Genomic DNA, 20,875 nt, shown 5'->3' with positions numbered 1-20,875 from the left:
GTTTTCAGACCGGTTTGGGGAGATTGCCTTTAAAATTGACCAATAGTGTCCACGAATACACTGCTTCCGGACGAAAGTACTTGAGGACTGCCCCTGTGAACCTAGCTAGCAGTGATAGTCGAAGCCGTTTTGAATTACCACCGAGAAGTAAGTGTATTTTAATTGCATAAGAAATGTGCTGTATTGAGTAAATTTCAATATCACATGTATTGTAAAATGGAGACATCTATTTCTCTTTCCATAACGCTCATAAATAGCAATGTTCGACTATATTTATTGTTAATCTTTGCTAAAACCGTGTGCGATCTGGCTAACTAACACATTTAGCATTGCGGTCAAGCTAATGTTAGTACTAGCACGGTCATGTCAGTTAGCAGTTAACTTCTGCTAGCAGTGTGTCGCAGGTCGGTTCCGAGAATTACATTTTAGGTGAAGTTAGGCCCAAGAAATGTCTTGCTTGTTATTAATTTGAGTCAACGTTGTTTCTGAATCTCCACCCTGCATTTGGAACCTATTATTGTCCTTTTTTATAGCACTTTTCTGTCAGTTTGAATGAGTGGAGGCGGCTACCATTGTTTGAGGCTTGACTCCCTGTTCAACTTAATTGAATATGGCAACTGGTTAACTACTGTAAACTGAGTTACTGGGTGGTCGCTGGTCCAATCCTTGTTATTAGGTCAATTGTAATGATTGTGTCAAATTTAAACTTTGGTGGTGTGAATGCGGCCTGCTACTAGCATTATTAGCAGCTAGCCTAGCTGTTAGCTAGCTAATGCTGTGTAGGAATACACGTCAGACCAGCGTTTCCCAAACTCGGTCCTAGGGTCCCTAAGGGTTGCACGTTTTGGTTCTTGCGGTAGCACTACACAGCTGATTCGAATAATGAACTCACCAAGCTTTGGTTATTTGAGATGTGTAATGCTAGGGGGAAAGAACGTGCACCCCTTGGAATCCCCAGGACTAAGGGTAAGTAAGTACTAAGGACTAAGTAAGGGTAACTAGGTGCTAGACGGTGATGTTTCACTAGGATTCAATTCAGGAAGTGAAGTTACATTAAATTATTACGATTCTTGTAACTAAGGTTAGAAGGTGAAGAATTTTACATAAAGTATTGAATTGACATTACAATTAACCTTCTGAATTTACTGTTCATACAACCCCCCCCCCCCCAAAAAAAAAAACTAGTCTCCAGTCTTTCCTAGCTTCAACTAACGCATGTACCCCTTCTCTAGAATGGCAGAGAATGACGTTGACAACGAGCTGTTGGACTATGAAGAGGATGAGGAGCCTCAGGTTGCCCCGGAGACCACCACACCTGCGGGCAAGAAGGAGGTAAAGGGCTCTTATGTCTCCATCCACAGCTCCGGTTTCCGAGACTTCCTGCTCAAACCAGAGCTGCTCCGCGCCATTGTCGACTGTGGCTTTGAACATCCCTCTGAAGGTGAGTCTCGCAGGCACTGCCCACCTTCAACCAAGGACTTTCTTTTACTTTGTCTATTTTGTCTGTCTCAAATAGCACCCTATTCCTAACATAGTGTACTACTTTTGAGCAGGACCTATAGGACTTTGTTCACAAGTAGTGCTATATATTTGGCCCTGGTCGAAAGTAATTCACTGAGTTATACATGTATGCCCCTTCAAAGATCACATCATACTTAAACTGATAATCTCTGTATACCTGTAGCAAGACTCACTGGTTGATGCTTATTTATAAAACCCTCTTAGGCCTCACTCCACCCTATCTGAGATCTACTGAAGCCCTCATCCTCCACATACAACACCTGTTCTGCCAGTCACATTCTGTTAAATGTCCCCAAAGGTCACACATCCCTAGCTCTTCAGCAACAAACACTCAAACTAGACAGTTTTATCTCAATCTCTGCATTCAAAAACTCAATCAGGGACACTTACTGACAGTTGTAGCTGCTTTGTGTGATGTATTGTTGTCTCTACCTTCTTCCGTTTGTGCTGTTGTCTGTGCCCAATGTTTGTACCATGTTTTGTGCTACTACCATGTTGCTACCATGCTGTGTTGTCATGTGTTGCTGCCTTGCTATGTTGTCTTAGGTCTCTCAATGTAGTTTTGTGTCACCGCCTTTTCGTTGGCCATCATTGTAAAGAAGAATTTGTTCTTAACTGACTTGCCTAGTAAAATAAAAAATACTTGTGTTTCTGTCTTTCAGTCCAACACGAGTGCATCCCACAGGCCATCCTGGGCATGGACATCCTGTGCCAGGCCAAGTCGGGTATGGGCAAGACGGCTGTGTTTGTACTGGCCACCCTGCAGCAGATTGAACCTGTGGACGGGCAGGTGAGTGTTTGAATAGTGAAATTCATCTTTACACTGTGGACGCAGCCATTGAATTGCGGTCACATTGAAGCCTAGTCCTCCTGGACTAAAAATAGCTTTCACTGGAGAATCCATTGACTGCTTTTAAGTTTAGGAATAGGCTTAATATGTATCTGGGAAACTTGCACAAGGTGTTAACTTCTTGTCGGCAGCTTTTTATATATTTAACTAGGCAAGTCAGTTAGCAAATGCTTATTTATGATGCCAGCCTACCTCGGTCAAACCCTAATGTGCCACCCTATTGCAGTCTGAAGTTCTGTTTTTAATCTCACTGTTTTACACTGCTTTTCTATCCTATTTGATAATCTTGTGTTTTTCTGATGTTCAGAGAGCTCTGTATTAAACATCCTCCCCTTCCTACCTCTCTCTGTCTACCAGGTGTCTGTGCTGGTGATGTGCCACACACGAGAGCTGGCCTTCCAGATCAGCAAAGAGTATGAGCGCTTCTCCAAGTACATGCCCACCGTCAAGGCGGCCGTGTTCTTCGGGGGCCTGTCCATCAAGAAGGACGAGGACGTGCTGAAGAAGAACTGCCCCCACATCGTGGTGGGTACGCCCGGCCGCATCCTGGCCCTCATCCGCAACAAGACCCTGAACCTGAAGAACGTGAAGCACTTTGTCCTGGATGAGTGTGACAAGATGCTGGAGCAGCTGGGTGAGTAGGACAGGGGGGATGATGCCAGATGTGTGTGACGGGAGTAAGTTGAAACTTTAAAGATGAACAGTCAATTGAAACCATGTGTTCGATGTACCTCCTAGCATACCACTTAGAATGCACTTTCATGCTAAGTAGTAGTGGATCTTAGAACAGATTGTGATAGATGGTGTGACTTAAGTAAGGATTTTGCCAAAACGTAGGAAAGTGTATTTACATTTTATTTTATGTAGTACTCTGATTTCAGACTGAGTGGGTTGACTTTTTTTGACATTTATTTTCCTATCTCCCTCAGACATGAGACGTGATGTTCAGGACATCTTCAGGCTCACACCCCACGAGAAGCAGTGCATGATGTTCAGTGCCACCTTAAGCAAAGAGATTCGCCCTGTCTGCCGCAAGTTCATGCAGGATGTAAGTTGGAAGGGGTTCTGAAACTTAAAGTAGCAGTTTTACACACACACACACACAGATGAACCAATCTCCCTAAATTGTACTTTTAAAGAGACATCTGGCAGTAGAAACATGAAGCATCTTCCTTGCCCCTTTTCGGTAAAAAGCTGAGGGATTCGTCTGGAGCAATTTAACCACTCAAATTTGTAGAGCTATGGATGCAAGGACTGACCATCAATGATATCAGAATTATCATTTTGACCATGTTTTGAGGCTATATAGTTTTTACGCGTACTTTGTTTAAAAATATTGGAGTGAAACAAGCTTATTTTGGGTTCTGATGAGGTACAAAAGTTGAATTAAGCTCATGAGACATTTGTTATATTCTTTTAATTTAAATGTCCAAAAATGTATGTAGAAACTGCTGATTGCCCCTTTTTTTTAAAGCGATAGTTAAGTGACTTTTGCATATGGTTTAATAGTGATGTAAAAAGTTCAAGTCAAGCCCATCTAAGTTTGCCTGCTCGTGACTGTCCGTCTCACAAGTGGCCATATCGGTGCGGCAGAGTGACTCTTAACCAGGATCTTGGGCTCTACCCCTGCTTTTGGACATTTTCGTGAGGAACTGTCCTTGCATTAAAGCTATAAGTTCCATCCGGCTCTAGTACTAATAATTGACGTTAACAATCACATTTCTAGTTCTTCATCCACCAACACAGAATGTGGTTTACTCAGGTATTCACTTAATGTAGCTATGTTTATAGAACTGGACCAAAGAGTGACACTTTCCCCATGTTAGATTCACTAGGACACACTGTAGCAAAATGTCTTGCAATGAAAGTCCAGGTAGTCCCTCCCTGTGTTCTGTTTGGTGCTTAATGAATATCTCCTTCCTCCTGTAGCCCATGGAGGTGTTTGTGGACGATGAGACCAAGCTGACGCTGCACGGTCTGCAGCAGTACTACTGCAAGCTGAAGGATAGCGAGAAGAACCGCAAGCTCTTCGACCTGCTCGATGTGCTTGAGTTCAACCAGGTACGGACAAAATAAATATTTTCAGATTTTTATGCTAAAACGTAATTTATTTTAGTTTTAATCTTAGTGGCTTGAATGTATTTTGTCCATGGATTTGAAAGTCACGTTTTAAATGCAATTGTACTCATTCAAGTGAACTCTGTCTATGCATTGACAGTTTCTGCCTGTGAGTTTTATGCCCTATGTTTTTCGTCTTCAGAGTGTACATCTATTTGACCAGGGTAAAGCCAGGGTGCCACATCAGATGCAGCATGGGTTTGTGCCCCATGTTTGTCTTTGGTGTCTCACTGCCATTTTCTCCCCTGTCTGAAGGTGGTGATCTTTGTGAAGTCTGTGCAGCGCTGTGTGGCTCTGTCTCAGCTGCTGGTGGAGCAGAACTTCCCTGCAATCGCCATCCATAGGGGCATGGCCCAGGAGGAGAGGTGGGTTCTGATGGAGAGGGAAAAACTGGCTAAACCCTACAGTCTAAGCATTTGTTAAAATCTGAGAGGTTTTGATTGGTATAAGCAATATTATATCAAAGATTAGGCTATTGCTTACACTTCAAATCATCTCAGATATCAATAAGTGCGTAGGGTTTTGGGGTAGATTTCTCTCATTGGGAAATTCTCATTTGGACAAGACTGTCCTCGCTGACTCCGTTTTCTCTTATCCGTAAACCGATAAGTGGTTGAGGAGTGTCAATTCGTTAGTAGGTAAACGGTGTCCTCGCTTCCGAGGAAGCACATGTCAAAACTCTTCAGGGAAGGACACATCTACCCCTCTACTTTTGAATCAGCTGCTTACTCTGATGAGAAGCATGCACATATTTAAAACGATAAGTAGCATAAAATGTCTAGCTATTTTTTTTTCTACTACTTAGCACATTTTAATTTGGGATTCCACCCCTGTAAATGTCATTTTCATGATGTGAATGTAGTCTAATTTCATACAAGCACATTTTCTCCTCTGCTCAGTTAGTTTACTTTTTTTTCAGAAGGAGGTGGAGAGGACAGGAGTTGAGCAATCAAATTGAGAATCTCATTTACATGCACATTTTGTATAATGGTCAAGAAGCTGTTATCTAGAGGGCCTGAACAATAACCTTCTCTCAGATTACATGTTTGTAGGTAACAGTTTCAGTGTACCCACAAAAGTGAAGCAGGAAGTATAATGCTTGTTCTACTTATTTTAAATCTGTCGATGCCTCCCTCCCCTAGGCTTTCCCGGTACCAGCAGTTCAAGGACTTCCAGAGGCGGATCCTGGTGGCCACCAACCTGTTTGGCCGAGGGATGGACATTGAGCGCGTCAACATAGTCTTCAACTACGACATGCCTGAGGACTCCGACACCTACCTGCACAGAGTGGCCCGTGCTGGCAGGTTCGGGACGAAAGGTCTGGCCGTGACCTTTGTGTCTGACGAGACCGACGCCAAGACCCTGAACGATGTGCAGGACCGCTTTGAGGTCAATGTGGCAGAGCTCCCAGAAGAGATTGACATCTCCACCTACAGTAAGCTATAATCAACCAACTAGTCTAGCACTCATTTGGATTTCATGTGCTACTGCAGTACTTTTTCATTTTTTTTGTCTTAAATGTCACCCTATTCCCTATGTAGGGCACTACTTTTGATCAGAGCCAGAGGTTCTGGTCAGAAGTAGTTGGTCAGAAGTAGTGCACTGAATAGGATGCCATTTCAGACAACTATGTTTTCACTTCTCATTTATTCCTCTGGGTTTTGGAGTTTCCTTAATTATTACTGTTTGTAATGCCAGTGCTGCTTGCAATTGTTCCTTCAATAGTTGATGACACTTTAGAGCATTTGATTATTACCCAGTCATTCCAAGTATGTGGCCTGTGTAGTTATGCTGAAGGGATCTATTTTATTTTCGGGTTACTTTTTTTGGTTCCCAGCATCTGCCAGTCATTTTATGTGGGTACACTGCTTGATGCTATAAACTAACTTCTCCCTCTTTTCTTGTTTCAGTTGAACAGTCCAGATGAAAATCACCCCCTGACCAGTGAAGACGACGTGTGCATGCGTGCCCCTCTGTCCCTGTCTTTTTTTTGGAGATGGAGAATAAAAAATGTCTTTTTTTTTTTTAAGTAAGCATCACTTTTTATTTGATTTTATCCTCCCGAGGCTGCAGTTTTAATGTTATTTTCCCTGTTAATGGTTTTCTATTATTAGGTTAATAAAATAATTGAAATTAAAACTTTTTATACAATGTTATGTCACTGTATGGCTTCTTTTTTTCCCTTGCTAATGGGGTTGTAAAATTCTGGCAATTTCCAAAAATTAAGACCTCCCAGTTGGGTGATTCCCTGCTTATTCCCTCCCTGGGAAAGTTAGCAGAATTTAACCATACTTACTAATTAGAGAGAAGTTGGATTTTCACATTGCAGTATATCATTGTTGAATAAAATGAGTCAGAAGACAAACCTAGATTAACACTATAGAATATCAGATTCAATTGTCAGAAGTAAGTGGTGCTATGATCATACATTTAAACACTTTTTTTTTTACAAATATACACTTATCAAAAATATTGTAAACATGTAAAGTGTTGGTTTCATGAGCTGAAACAAGCTCCCAGAAATATTCCAAATGTGCACAAAGCCTATTTCTCATTTTGTGCACAAATTGGTTTACATCCTCCTTTGCCAAGATAATCCATCTACCTGACAGGTGTGGCATATCAAACTGATTAAACACAGCATTATTACACATGTGCACCATGTGTTGGGGGACTACAGTGTGCTGTTTTGTCACACAACACAATGCTGCAGATACGTTTTAGGGAGTGTGCCATTGGCATGCCGGTTGCAGGAAATGTCCACCAGAGTTGTTGCCAGCTAATTTAATTTCCCTACAGTAAGCTACCAATGTCATTTTAGAGAATTTTGCAGTAGGTCCAACCGGCTTAACAACCGCAGAACACATGTAACCATGCCAGACCTCCACATCCGACTTCTTCACCTGCAGGATCGTCTGAGACCAGCCACCCGGACAGCTGAAACTGGGGGTTTGCACGACTGAAGAATTTCTGTACAAATTGTAAGAAGCTCGTCTTGACCTGACTGCAGTTCGGCTTCGTAACGGGCAAACGCTCAAGACTTGTCACCGGTTGAGCATGTTTGGGATGCTCTGGATCGACGTGTACAACAGCGGGTTCTTGTTCCTGCCTATATACGGCAACTTTACACATTCATTGAAGAGGAGTTGGACAACATTCCACTATCAACTGCCTGATCAACTCTCGGAAGGAGATGTGTTGCGCTGCGTGAGGCAAATGGTGGTCACACCAGATACCAACTAGTTTTCTGATCCACGCCCTTCTTTTTTTTTAAGGTATCTGTGACCACCAGATGCATATCTGTATTCCCAGTCATGTGAAATCTATAGATTAGGGCCTAATGAATTTATTTAAATTGGCTGATTTCCTTATATGAACTGTAATTCAGTAAAATCTTTGAAATTGTTGCACGTTGCGTTTATTTTTGTTCAATATATAACTAGGAGCAACTCTATTCCTCTATTTCTATTTCCCTCTTTCTCCTCTGCCCTTTCTCTATTCCCTCTCCCTTTTCTTCACATTCATGCACAAACTTGTTTTATTTTCTATTTCAGAATACGGCTACTACATTTCCTCTCCTCAGTATACCTATTTCAGAATGTTATTTAGATAATTAGTGGAATTAAATTGTAACATATTTAGCCCTCTACGTTTAAATCCTAATATGTAGGCAAATGTGTATTTTAAGTTATCTTAAATGTAAAGGTTATAATATATGCTGGGTAAGACCAGACCATAGTGCTGTGTTTTTGCGTGTTGGGTGAAGTTGCCTCTAGACGCTGATCTTGTCAGTTTTGAACTTTCCCCATAATGGCTACGGTTAGGATTTGGGGAGTTGAAACTGATTCTAGGTCTCTACCTAGGGGAATCTTCACCTCATAGCTTGTTTTCTTTGTGAAGTACTGTACTTTACGCCAGGCTGTCAGTAGCACCACATATAGGGGTGGAGCAGGAGACGTGGTGTATGCTACCTCCTCCCCTTGAAAAAACAAGCTCTGTTACCACAGAACACCTGTCCTCCCTTTCTCCACTTCTCCCCCTCTATCCCTGTACGCCTCCTTTCTTCTCCCTCTCAGGCAAGCCTTCTCAGACTCTTTTCTTCTCAGCCCAGTTCTTTGTCCATCGCTTCCATTGGTCTTCCTTGTTCTCTCCATTCTGCTCTCAGCCAATCACTCATTCTCTCCTGCACTGTCTTATCTGTATCAAGTTCCATGCTTTGTGTTCACCGTGTGACTGGCCTTAGAAACACAATATCAGCTGTTTCTCTCTTCCGTTGTGTCATAAGTGCACTCTATTCCCTACATAGTGGACTACTTTTGACCAAAATCCATAGAGCTCTGGTCAAAACTACTGAACTACATAGGGAATAGGGAGCCATTTTGGATGCACCCATAGTATTGTGCTCCTCAATCTCTAAAGTACTGTATCTGTATTGTGTTCAACCTGGGTGACTAGCTTTAGAAACACAATATCAGCTATTTCTCTCTTCCGTTGTGTCATAATATGCATCCCAAATGGGGATACATAGGGAATAGGGTGCCATTTGGGACAGACAGTCTTGTCCTCCTGTGGCCTATTTATCATATGGCTTCTGACAGACCTCAACAATTGTCAAACCATAAATAACCTCCAAAATCAAATGGACCTTAGTCTTTGAAAAAGCATATTTACATTTTTTTTTTTTTTTTTTTTTTTAAATGTCCCAGTCTGTCTCGTTCAGCTCAGTGATGTGGTGAAAACCTGTGGTCGCCGGTTAAATGGGTCTCTCAAATCCTGTACCCCTGGATTAAAATAGATGGGCCATGACTTCCGTCTCCAATGGTCACATTACCACTTGTGCATCCCAAATGGTACCCTATTCCTTTTATAGTACATTACTTTTTATCTGGGCCTACAGGGCTCTGGTCAAAAGCAGTGCACTATATAGGGAATAGCTTGGGATGCATACAGCTTTTAAGCCCTACAGCAGTGTTTCCTGAGTGGTGGGTGAGGACTAGCTAGTCAATTGTGGCTAGTTCCTTCCGGATCGCTGCTAATGCAATCAATCAAATTCAAACATATGCAGTTGTCACAAAGTGCTTTACAGATACCCAGCCTAAAACCCCAAAGAGAAAAAGCGTAGTGGCTAGGAAAAACTCCCTAGAAGGAAGGAACATAGGAAGAAACCTCTAGAGGAACCAGGTTCATTCAAAAGGCTTTCAGTGGATCACAACTCAAATATGGAACCACTGCCCCTCAAAGAGAAACAATGAAGCACCTGCCAGTTCAAAGAGGCAACTCTATTTACATATGAGCTCTGTGGACTACAACGCTCTATTGAGTAGTAACTGTTGCAAAGCAGCTTTGCTATCAACAGCAATGCTGCTATAGGCAGTCTATAGGAGACCAATATGACTGTTAACCGTTCATATTGTTCTCACCTGCATATTCTCCCTATCATATTTCATGCATTCTTTCATCAAATAAGGGTTGTGTGTTTGAGGTGTGTCAGGAATGGAAAGAGCACAAGGGAGTAGCTAACCACAAAGAAAGAGAACTTGATGGGAGAAATGGGAATGTACTATTGAGTGGGAGTCTGGGAGAAGATGCACAATGGGCTCACATGGGCTTTTAGTAATAAACAGGGTTAACCGTTAACTTTACAACAATACACACCAAGGTCTATCCTCATGGCTGTGTCAGAACAGACCACCTCAATTCAAGACGGAAAGCTAGGCAGACATGGGGGTCGTTTTAAACAATCAAGACCCAGACAGTGGAAGTAGAAGTAATGAAACATCTGTGCAGTCCACAAAATGGACAAGGTTTTATTAAGCCACAAGTAGGTAGACAAGGTCTCACTTCCCTGAAATCATGTAATACCTATACTCTTAATATAACTTGAATGTTTTGCATTTCACCTTGACTACATTTTTTGTACTGTTACACTAATATCAAAACCACCGGAATGCTTCGCCTTTCCTGAGGTGCTGTTGCTATAAGTATTACTGAACTGTACTGGGAGTGTCTGCAGTGCTCACCAGCAAGCCGGGTATAGTTATCTTGGTGTTAGCAGAGCGGTGGCTACAAAGGTGGAATGTCAGTAAGCCTAAATGTGACTTAAAAGCACCGGTTACATTTTAGTCCAGCCAATAAAATAAACACGGACTACTTCTACGGATTTTTATGAATGACCGTATTCATCCCCAAGCACACCCCCAATCAATTTGTGGCCCTCTCCTTAACTCCACCCATTTAGAATGTCTGGCCCGCTGCCCGAATGATAATTGGCTGGACATATGGCGACGCATGGGGCGGAGTTTCTGCGTAGCTCACGAGTTGGTATAAAGTAGATCAGAATACTCTCTCTGTTGAATTATTTATTTTTTTGGAGTGCTGTAACGATCTCGGGGAAGGGATGAAAATAACTGTTCTCTACACTTCAACGACTTCTGTTCATCCAACGCAACTGTGCGACTGTAGTCTATTCTTGAAAGAGGATTTAAAAGTTCAGATCTGTCTTCAAGCAGACTAATAACGGGGGCAGAGCTTGTTTTTTGACAACTGTCTACTGTTTCTTTCAATAATTATGGCAAAACGTATCACCTTTGTTTTCTTGACAATGGCAGTCACCAGTCAGGTAAGTCGTATCACCTTGGCAGCTGTCAAATTAGTATGATTTTGATCATATGCAAATCATGCAACAAAATAGCAATGGATGAGTGGATTGCTTAGACTGTTTTGTAACGAACAGTTGGCGGTGATTTGACTGTCATACACAAGTCATTGTATTTTAGAGAGACACAAGTGAGAACTTTGTCTACCGTGTTTTTTCTGTTAACTGAAGATATATATTTTCAAACTGCTGTCGCCTACAGACTATTTGGTAACATTTTTACAAGAGCGTGCTACTGTGTAACTGCTCGTGTAATTACAGTGTAACAATTTTTGTAATTACTCATTGTTACAATTAGTTACAATGTACTTACAGTAGAAATCCTTAACCCTAACCCAGTGTTCTAATGAGTAATTACAATACTGGTTACACTGTGATTACAGGAATAATCACAGTTATGAGGGCACAGTAATGTAAAATGTGACTGACTTTTTTTGCAGCCTACCAGTCCTACCTTGAATTGTGTCTCTTTTTTTATAGGCATGTGTGTGCTTGTCAAATAACTTTGACTCACTGTCTGAGGGTGGGACTTTTTTTTTTTTTACTGGAAGAAGTTGGCACGGAAGACTAATGTACTGTTACTCGATTCACGAGTTGGCAGGGGATTGGGTACGACACTTAAACAGCTGCCTAGACAGACAAAACATCCACGGGGATGAAGGGGTAGAAATTATATGAGCAAATTAAATTGACTACTTCAAATTGAAGTTCAAGTACATACAGTCATTGTAAACGGTGTTCAAAACCACTCCAAAGGGGACACAATAATCAATTTAAATAAATCAGTTGACATCTCACAATGAATATAAAATGATCAAAATAGACTCCTAGAGCATCTTTATCACTAGTAGTGTTTTACCCATGAAGGCAGACCACAGCAAGAAATTACATGACAAAAATGACTTCCTTTCCTATGCTTCTTTCTTTATGCCTAGGAACCTAAACCTCTCCTCTATCCTCTTCCTCTCTCCTCCCCACACCTCCAGGTGGGTGCCAGCTGCCCGGCGGTATGTGAGTGTCCAGCCATGCCCCTCTCGTGCCCCCCCGGGGTGAGTGCGGTGGCCGACGGCTGCGGGTGCTGCAAGGTGTGTGCCTCCCAGCTGAACCAGGACTGCAGCCCCACGATGCCCTGCGACCACCACAAGGGACTGGAGTGCAACTACGGCAATGACGTGACCCTGGCCCAAGGCATCTGCAGGGGTAAGGTTGTGATAGGGGGAGGAAGTGGGGCGTTTGGAAGTGTGTATTGTAGAAGTGTTGGGATTCAAAGTGTGTAATGAAGGTTGTAGGTGTTCAGTGTTGGAACTATGATGAGGTGTAAATAGTGTATATCTTGTCAAGTGTGATGTGTAGTAGTTAGTTGATGCTGAGTTTTTATGTGATAGCATCTTAGGGTGCATGTATGAGAAATATTACCGTAGGACTAAACCATGTGTTGAACGTCACCACAGCCCCGGACTTAACACGTTGTATCCCAGTGGGGGAGGATATTTGGATGTTAAGTAGATTCCTTATGGAGCTCAATCTCACAGACCAAAATGGAACTAGTTCTAGCTACATCAAACCAAGATTCCAATCCTTCATAGACTAAGATTGGAGGCTTCCACCGTGTCCATGACATGCAGACAATGAGACTCTTCTGGATTCTTACTCACAAGACTTCCTTTCTCTGACCTCCCTCTAGATCTAAGTGTTTTCTCTGGGTTACAGTCTGTGCCGTGTCGGTGTAGTTTATTGTGTGTTTGCTAGTTGTTAAGGGGAGGATTGAGTAAAGGGGGTTTCAGCTGGTGTATCTGGAGTATATGACAGATTCCTCCCGGTCATACCTGGGATTGTCAGTGGAAGTTCTTGTATACTTTGACTTTAAAACACATCCTCATATTTAGACTCTCCAGAGACAGGGATGGATGGTTCCCAAAATACCCCCTCGTTACATGATAGCACATTAAACACTGTAGACAGTAAGCAGTTCCTTGGTCCTGCTGATGTTTTTATGTGTATATAAATCATAAATATGTTACTACCTCAAAGTGGTCTTAGTATCCATCTAAATTGCCCCTAAAGGAATTATGAAGTTGAATTGAGTTGTACTGCACTGTACCGTGCTGTACTGAACTCAATGGAATTCAATGCATTCTCCTCATTTCCCTCTCTTAACAGCAAGAAAGGAGGGTCGTACGTGCGAGTACAACGGGAGGATCTACCAAAACGGTGAGAATTTCCGTGCCGGCTGTAAACACCAGTGTACCTGCATCGACGGTGTCGTGGGCTGTTCCCTGCTCTGTGCCAACCGTCTGCCCCCCGCCATCCCCTCCTGCCCCTACCCCCGGCTGGTCAGGGTGCCAGGGCAGTGCTGCTTCACTGTGGACTGCCACAAAGGTACCTGGCGCCTTCCCCCCACCAAGCAACATCGCCAACCAACACAACCCAAACCTCAGCCAGACCAGTACCAGCCGGATAACACACTGGGCAATGAGCTGGTGGAGAGAGGCAAGGGCTGGGAGAATGAACAAGGCTACAAGCATCTGCCTGGTGAGGAGCTGTTGCACTCTTGACATTGACCAAATGCATTGTTATTGATCATGATAGATACTTGGCTGTAGCTTATCATGTACACTGAGTGATCATCGCTAGCACTATTAGCATTTTTGGTATAATAGTTGAGGACTATTGGTCGATAGTTACTCATGTTTGTCTGTACATCAGTCAGTCATGTATCCTGGTTTCTTCCCTCTGAGGGATATTCTCCCTGTAACTCCCTTCCTTCCTTCCCTTTGTCTCCCATGCTCCTCTTCCTCCCACCCTTCCCAGTATGGAAGAATTCGTTGGAGAAGTGTGTTGTCCAGACAACGGACTGGTCCCATTGCTCACGAAGCTGTGGGATGGGAGTGTCCTCGCGCATCACCAACGACAATGCTCAGTGTAAGCTGGATAGAGAGACTCGCCTGTGCACCATCCGGCCCTGCGGTGACGTAGCCGTCCCGCCCAAGGTAAATTCCATATTTAGACAACGCAGTGGGCAACTGTAGTGTGTCTGTGTGCCCATCAGTGTGACCGCACATATTTTCATCCATCATCATCATCATCCCAGGCAGTAACAATATCTCCGTTATCATTTACTGATCTGATATCACTTTGATAACACACCCCAACCCCCTAGACTGTTTCCTCTGCGGAGCACGTCCCGGTGGGAACAGACTAGCGTTGATTTACTCACAGTGGCGGTGGCGCCCTTTTAAATATAGTCCCCTCCACCCCACCCACGGCATTCCTGCCAAGCAACTGTCCATAGCTAGGCGCCTGGGCCCTGTGCACTCAGCCAGGGAGATGGTGTGTCTATATTAATCCTCATCTGTTTCTCTGGATCAGTGCTTGCGACCCAAATGCCACACCCTATTCCCTATTTAGTGCACTACTTTTGACCAGGGCGCATAGGGCTCCTGACAGTGCCCATAAGGCTCTGGTCAAAAGTAGTGTACAATGTAGGGAATAGGGTGCCATTTGGGATGCACCACTGTGGGCTGGGAGATTATAGCTGATTTACCACTGAGACTAATAAGGCATCTGTCTGGCTGAGTGTGAGATTAATGAGTTTCAGTGAGTTTGATTTAAAACTTTGTTTTGTCACTGTGTTCAGTTAATTTCATAACTTTACTATAATTGAATAAACTTCAGTTTTGTTTTCAGTACTGACACTTTGTTGGCGATAACTTCATGATTTGGTTGCATAAGCCTTCCGGACATTTAATTCAAAGATGTTTTAAAGATGTCTGCAAAAGTTTGTCATTTTATTGAAACAATACAGGTGCCCCGACAGTACAGCATGAGAATTTTACTTTCCTCTGCCCTCTCTGACTATCTCCCTCTTTCTCTATCATCCCCTTCCTCCTTCTATTCCCTTTATAGAAGGGCAAGAAGTGCTCCCCGACTCCAAAAGCCTCAGAACCCATGCGTCTGTCGTATGGCGAGTGTCAGAGTGTCCGCCTCTACCGGCCCAATTACTGCGGCGTGTGTACGGATGGCCGCTGCTGCTCGCCGCGTCGCACGCGCACCGTTCCTGTGACTTTTGTGTGCCCGGATGGCGAGCGTTTCCAGAGAGACGCCATGTTCATCCAGTCGTGCAAGTGTAGCAAGGAATGCGGCCATCTCAACGAAGTAGCCTTGCCACCACAGCACTGGATGTATGGAGACACACATAAGTTCATCGACTAGCTTGATCGTGTTTGAACAGAATCCTCAAACTTGACTGAGAACATTGACAAGGGAAGGGTGACATTTAAAAAAAAAAATACCATGGGCCTTGAGGGTGTTTTTCTCTGCAGGCCTCAAATAACAGAACTGAGCTTCACAATGGGCTCTCAGTGAAAGCCTGGCACTATAGTAGCAAACCCCCAAATAGTAAAGTACTTACTGTATGTTTGACTGGAGTGGTTTTGATTGACAGGTCATCCATCCACTCCTGAATGTTCCTCAGACATGGCTCTGAACTCCGGCCTACAGTCCCACCTGGCGTTTTTGTTTAGTTACGGTGTGACATAATGAGTTGCTAGGGCCTTCACAGCAACGACAGAGAGAAACAGATGAGAAACAGGTGACAACACAGCACTGTGTTGTAGAATAGAAACACATGAAGGAACTGTACAGGGTTATTTGCTGTATAAAGTGATATGATGCTTTGCCTACACTAACCAGGGTCATATTCACTAGGCACCGAATGGAAGAAAAGAGTCTGACACAGGGAGGGACAAGCTGAAGTTGTTCAATAATAAATACCTTTGGTTATCCGTTGCAAAACATTTTGCTAGGGTGTGCACTAAGACTACAACCCAGCTCTATGAGGGCTGGCGTGATACTGGGGCATAACACAATGCACTGAGAACAGTGACTTTAGAAGATAAGTGACGTCAAGCCTGGATGGGCTGAAACGTCTTGACGAAGAGACTGACAAGATGGAGCATTTAGCTCAGCGCAGGGTACTTGAGTATTAACATTATTTATTCGTATTCTTGTCCAAAGAACTTGACACTAACTCTCTGCAGTAGAGAGTGACGTTCAGTGTAGTTGGGATGATGAGCTGTCTAAAAACAGAGGTTTATGTGAGAGGTGGTAATGAAAGAAATATGTGTCTCAAATGGCACACTATTCCCTATATAGTGCACAAAGTAGTTATCTATGCAGGGAATGGTAATGATAGCCTGTCTCCACTGACTGCAGTACTAAAAGGAGCTCTGTCTGTAAATGAGACGTGTTCAGAAATGACTGGACCAATACCAATTCACTTCAAATGACCTCTAATCTCTTACCAGATTCAGATGAGTTGTATTAACATGAATGACAAAGCCACTGTTGCTAAAGCGAAGTGAGATAATGTAATCAACAATACCAATAAACATAATGAATACATAATAATAATAATAGAGAATAGTCAATAATGAATACCATTGGTGAATCATTTTCAATATTGTGTATTATGTTTGGGATTCATTCACGCTGTTCCTGCTATCTGAAAAACTATTGCTTATACATCTTTAATTATGATTTGTTACTCCAAAACTGTCAAATGAAATGTTTTACAATAAAACTGTTATACAATTGTACAACGTCTACTTCAAATGTGTGTTTGTCATAACTGAGAATATGTAGCCAAGCTATTAACATGGCACTAGTGATTGTTGTTGTTCACGTGATACAAAGCTGACCAGCCTGTTTCAGTTACATGTGATGTTTTATTTGAACATCTTGTATCGTTTCAAATTCTTTCATTTGGCAGTCATATGATTAGCAAGAGGTTGATAAACTGAAAGGATTCGCAAAACACATCACCTTGGCTGCTGACATGTTTGGGAATGTGTTAAAGGGATAGTTCACCCAAATTACAAAATGACATATTGGTTTCCTTACCCTGTTCGCAATCTATGGGCAAAGTAAGACAGTAGTCACTGGTTTGGTTTTGTTTACATGGTCACTGTTTCCACTATTGGCACAAATCCAGTGCAAGTCAATGGTACTGATATATGCATTTTTCATGCTTCATGTCCAAATCATCTATAGTAACTTCCCTGAGCTACACAATCAATTTGAGATACTTTAGGATGATTTGGTCAGTAAGCACAAAACAATGCTAATATCAGTACCTTTGTGCCACACATGCAACAAAATGTAGGATTTGGAGACAGTAACCAGGTAAACAAAAACCAAGCATGGATTGCTGTCATACCTTGTCCATAGACTGCTAACAATAAGGAAACCAGTAGCCTGTATGCCATTTTGTAATTTGGGTGAGCTATCACTAACAGCGGACTAATGAACAAAATACTAAACTGTTCCTTTAAGACTACACCTTTAAGGCTGAGCCTGGGTGAAAAAAATGCTAAAAAGCCACTCTGTTATTTTTATCACTGAACAGGAACTCCAGTATTGATTCCATCAACACAAACAGACAGGGTATGGGTGGATTCTGGGGGATGCACGGACTAGACCAGTCAGTATGGGGCAGAATGTATGGAGAGACCCATTGGGGACCATAGACATTGAGGTTTAGGTGGTTTAGACCTATTATTAAATGTATTGAATAGTATCTTCTTTATAGTGTACTGAACACAGAGATATCACAGGACAACACTGACATTCTCACATAATCATATGCAGACATTTACAATAAAAAGCATGTTATGTGGACATCCAAATCTGAAAAACTGAAACGTGCAGTAGGCTGCTCATTCAGGACAAAAAAAATTGTCTAGAAAACTTCGCCCTCAGGTGGTGATTTTTTAACAGTATATTAGGTTTGGGCGAAATTTGCAACTTTACCTGTCATCAACTCCCAGTTTATCAAAACTTATCTGTCTGGATTTCGCATATCGGATAGGATTAAATGCACGGAATTATAATGACTAGGACGGCTGTCCCCATTCAAGTCAATGATTCGTCCGTTATGTTCATAATATTTTTATCCATTTAATCCTGGCTGCTGTTTATGGGTTTTTCCCGCTCCCGCTAGTGTACCTCTTCCAACTCTCAGCATCCAGTGGTCCTCGTGCTCTACTGAGTTGGTGAAGTCACTCACAGGCTGCTGTCGGGCGCGCCAGAGCAGCCGTGGTTCTCGCCTCGGGGATGGCGCCCTCTGCTTCGGTGTTCAAGTCGGGTTTTCAACCTCAGGACAACAAACTTCCGATGGAAAGTGTCCTTCCCGACGCGGAGCAGCTCCTGCTGTTCCTCAGGAAACTCAAAGAGGTGTCGACTTGTGCAACGAGGATTCGGATGGTTATATTCGCGTGGAGCATTTCGTAAACCTCGGTTCACAGTTCGGCCAAGGAGACGAGGTAATATAAATGCCAATCAAGCATCCCCTGGTGTTTTATGGAGTAACGTTGCGCTACAGTAGCGTTTGTTTATACGTTTAAAGGCTTCGTTTCTATGTTTCTTGTTGTGTTTTATGTCGTGTAGACTATGTTATTACACATGCATAGATATTTACTTACAATATACTAATTCATTCATGTTTGGCTATTCAGAACATATAGCCTATACCATAAAGTGGAACAGGCTCTTTGTACCAAAAGCTGAACAAAGTTCAGTCTTACACCTGTAAAAGTATATTTTCTTGGATGCTAAAATACAAGATAGACGTGAGATTTTATTTTCAAGTAACTGTTAACGTTATAACTAGTTTTCAGTGTGGCTGTGGAGGAGAGTACAGTAACACTTTCCAGTGAGATAATCTGATTCAGCCTTTCTCTCCCATTCCTTGTATTCAGGCTCTAATTTTGGCCCAAAAAGTGAAACTCATTTTCGTCCAAATGTGTTATTTTGTGGTAGAGAAATTAGGTCAACTACTGAGAGAGAGAGACTGGAAAATAGGCTAATTGTGTTCTTCTGACGGTATTAATGGACTATATATAGCCAATAGCTCTCAATTGCATCAGCCTTTTGATATTTAATATAATGTGCCAGCCTCAACATAGTAATAAACATAGGCAGACAGGTTTGTTTTAGTAAAGGAGTTTTCTCTGCTATAAATTAGGCTTAACACAAGCCTTCTGCCATTTGTCATGGCATGGCTGCGCTCTGCTGAACTGGGCTGAGTGATTGTGTGAGCAGGGAGCGAGCATGCATAGACCTGCCTGTGTAGATTCGGAAACAGATATATAGCCTAGACTAGAAACAGCGCAAAGCACCCAAGAGACTTTATCTTATCCTAACCCGTCACTGACCTGCTCTGTCTGAATAATAATTGTGTGCAGTGAATTGGCACTCTCTTTATGTGAACAATTAACTATTTTAATTGGCGCTGTGTATCTTTGTAAATGTAATCAGGTTGGTAATAGACCACTTTGCCTGTCTCCATACAGGCTTTTTCCAGTAAGAATGATTCATAGGCTGTGTTTGAAATGGCACCCTATTCCCTATATAGTGCACTACTTTTGACCAGAACCCTGTGGGTCCTGGTCCCCCTGGTCAAAATAGGGTGCCATAGTATGCATACACAGGCAGATCAGCGTTGCTCTACAGGAGTCCACTGTCCTGCAGTGTGTCCTACTGTTCTGAGTGTGAGTTGGGGATGGATGCACTCAACTTCCCACAGGTTGATAAGCATAAACTGATCTCAGACCAGTTTTAATTGGACAACCCATACACTCCCGACTTTGTCATTGGCTAAATGATACCCGTTTGGTCTTGATGTTTTAACTGTTGTTGAATAATTAACAATGGCCCATCCAAAAATAGGTTGTTGTTCACACAAGTCCCTTGTGTTCCAATGTATGTCACAGGGCTGGAACATTAGTGTTGATTGGCTCCCCCGTGTTCTGTTGCTTATCACTTCTCTGGAACATTAGCTCTGATTGGTTCTTTTGGGATGCTTTGCATGGACTGTGGGCAAATGGATCAAATCAAATTTTATTTGTCAAATGTGCCAAATACAACAGGTGTAGTAGACCTTACCGTGAAATACTTACTTACAAGCCCTTAACCAACAATGCAGTTCAAGAAATAAGAGTTAAGAAAATATTTACTAAATAAAATAAAGTAAAAATAAAAAGTAACAGTAGAATGACATAACAATAACGAGGCTATATACAGGGGTCCAGTACTGAGTAAATGTGTGGGGGTACAGGTTAGTTGCGGTAATTTGTACATGTAGGTACGGGTAAAGTGACTATGCATAGCGAGCAGCAGCAGTGTAAAAACAAAGGGGTGGGGGGGGTCAATGTATATAGTCCGGGTGTCCATTTGATTAATTGTTCAGCAGTTTATAGCTTGGGGGTAGAAGCTGTTCAGGAGCCTTTTGGACCTAGACTTGGCGCTCTGGTACCGCTTGATGATGTGGATAGGGGTTAAAAAGGGGTGCTATTAATAGTAGGTAGTGTGGGTGTTCAACTATGCATGTAGCATCAACACTCTCCTCAGCAGATGTAGTGAATAGGTCTATATGGACACTGAATTCTCATGTTGGAACTACCTTAGTTCAAAATTAAATGAGCATTTGAGAAAGAGGCAGCTCGATGAAACTAAATCTTTTCAGCTAAACAATTTCCCCAAAGCTTCTCTCAATAGTTTTATTAGACCACAATGGTCCACTCTGTTATTTGACCCTGATGGTCATCTATGAAAGTTTGAACATCTTGAAGAATTATTTGGCTTTAATGGCCAGGTACACTTATACTCTCTACCGGGCACAGCCAGAAGAGGACTGGCCACCCCTCAGAGCCTGGTTCCTCTCTAGGTTTCTT

At 42.5% G+C, this 20,875-nt stretch overlaps 2 protein-coding genes across 2 annotated transcripts; both read left to right on the top strand.

Annotated features, from left to right (window-relative positions):
• The first annotated feature begins 69 nt into the window (after positions 1-69).
• LOC139370373 (ATP-dependent RNA helicase DDX39A) lies at positions 70-7,895 on the top strand. The gene is made up of 9 exons (XM_071109815.1): positions 70-147; positions 1,233-1,441; positions 2,184-2,311; positions 2,729-3,005; positions 3,301-3,419; positions 4,301-4,432; positions 4,745-4,854; positions 5,632-5,924; positions 6,400-7,895. Exons 2-9 carry the CDS (start codon positions 1,234-1,236, stop codon positions 6,414-6,416), a joined length of 1,284 nt encoding a protein of 427 aa, XP_070965916.1. The 5' UTR covers positions 70-147; position 1,233; the 3' UTR covers positions 6,417-7,895.
• Positions 7,896-10,841: 2,946 nt separating this feature from the next.
• LOC139370374 (CCN family member 1-like) lies at positions 10,842-16,741 on the top strand. Its single transcript, XM_071109817.1, has 5 exons — positions 10,842-11,108; positions 12,131-12,344; positions 13,305-13,676; positions 13,956-14,134; positions 15,051-16,741. The coding sequence occupies exons 1-5, from the start codon at positions 11,058-11,060 to the stop codon at positions 15,354-15,356; spliced, it is 1,122 nt and encodes a 373-aa protein (XP_070965918.1). The 5' UTR covers positions 10,842-11,057; the 3' UTR covers positions 15,357-16,741.
• The last annotated feature ends 4,134 nt before the right edge of the window (positions 16,742-20,875 follow it).

This window comes from Oncorhynchus clarkii, chromosome 17 (assembly GCF_045791955.1).
Source record: "Oncorhynchus clarkii lewisi isolate Uvic-CL-2024 chromosome 17, UVic_Ocla_1.0, whole genome shotgun sequence".
Taxonomy (NCBI): Eukaryota; Metazoa; Chordata; class Actinopteri; order Salmoniformes; family Salmonidae; genus Oncorhynchus; species Oncorhynchus clarkii.
Note: the sequence above shows the minus strand (reverse complement) of the source record. Positions and strands in the feature narration are given on the sequence as shown.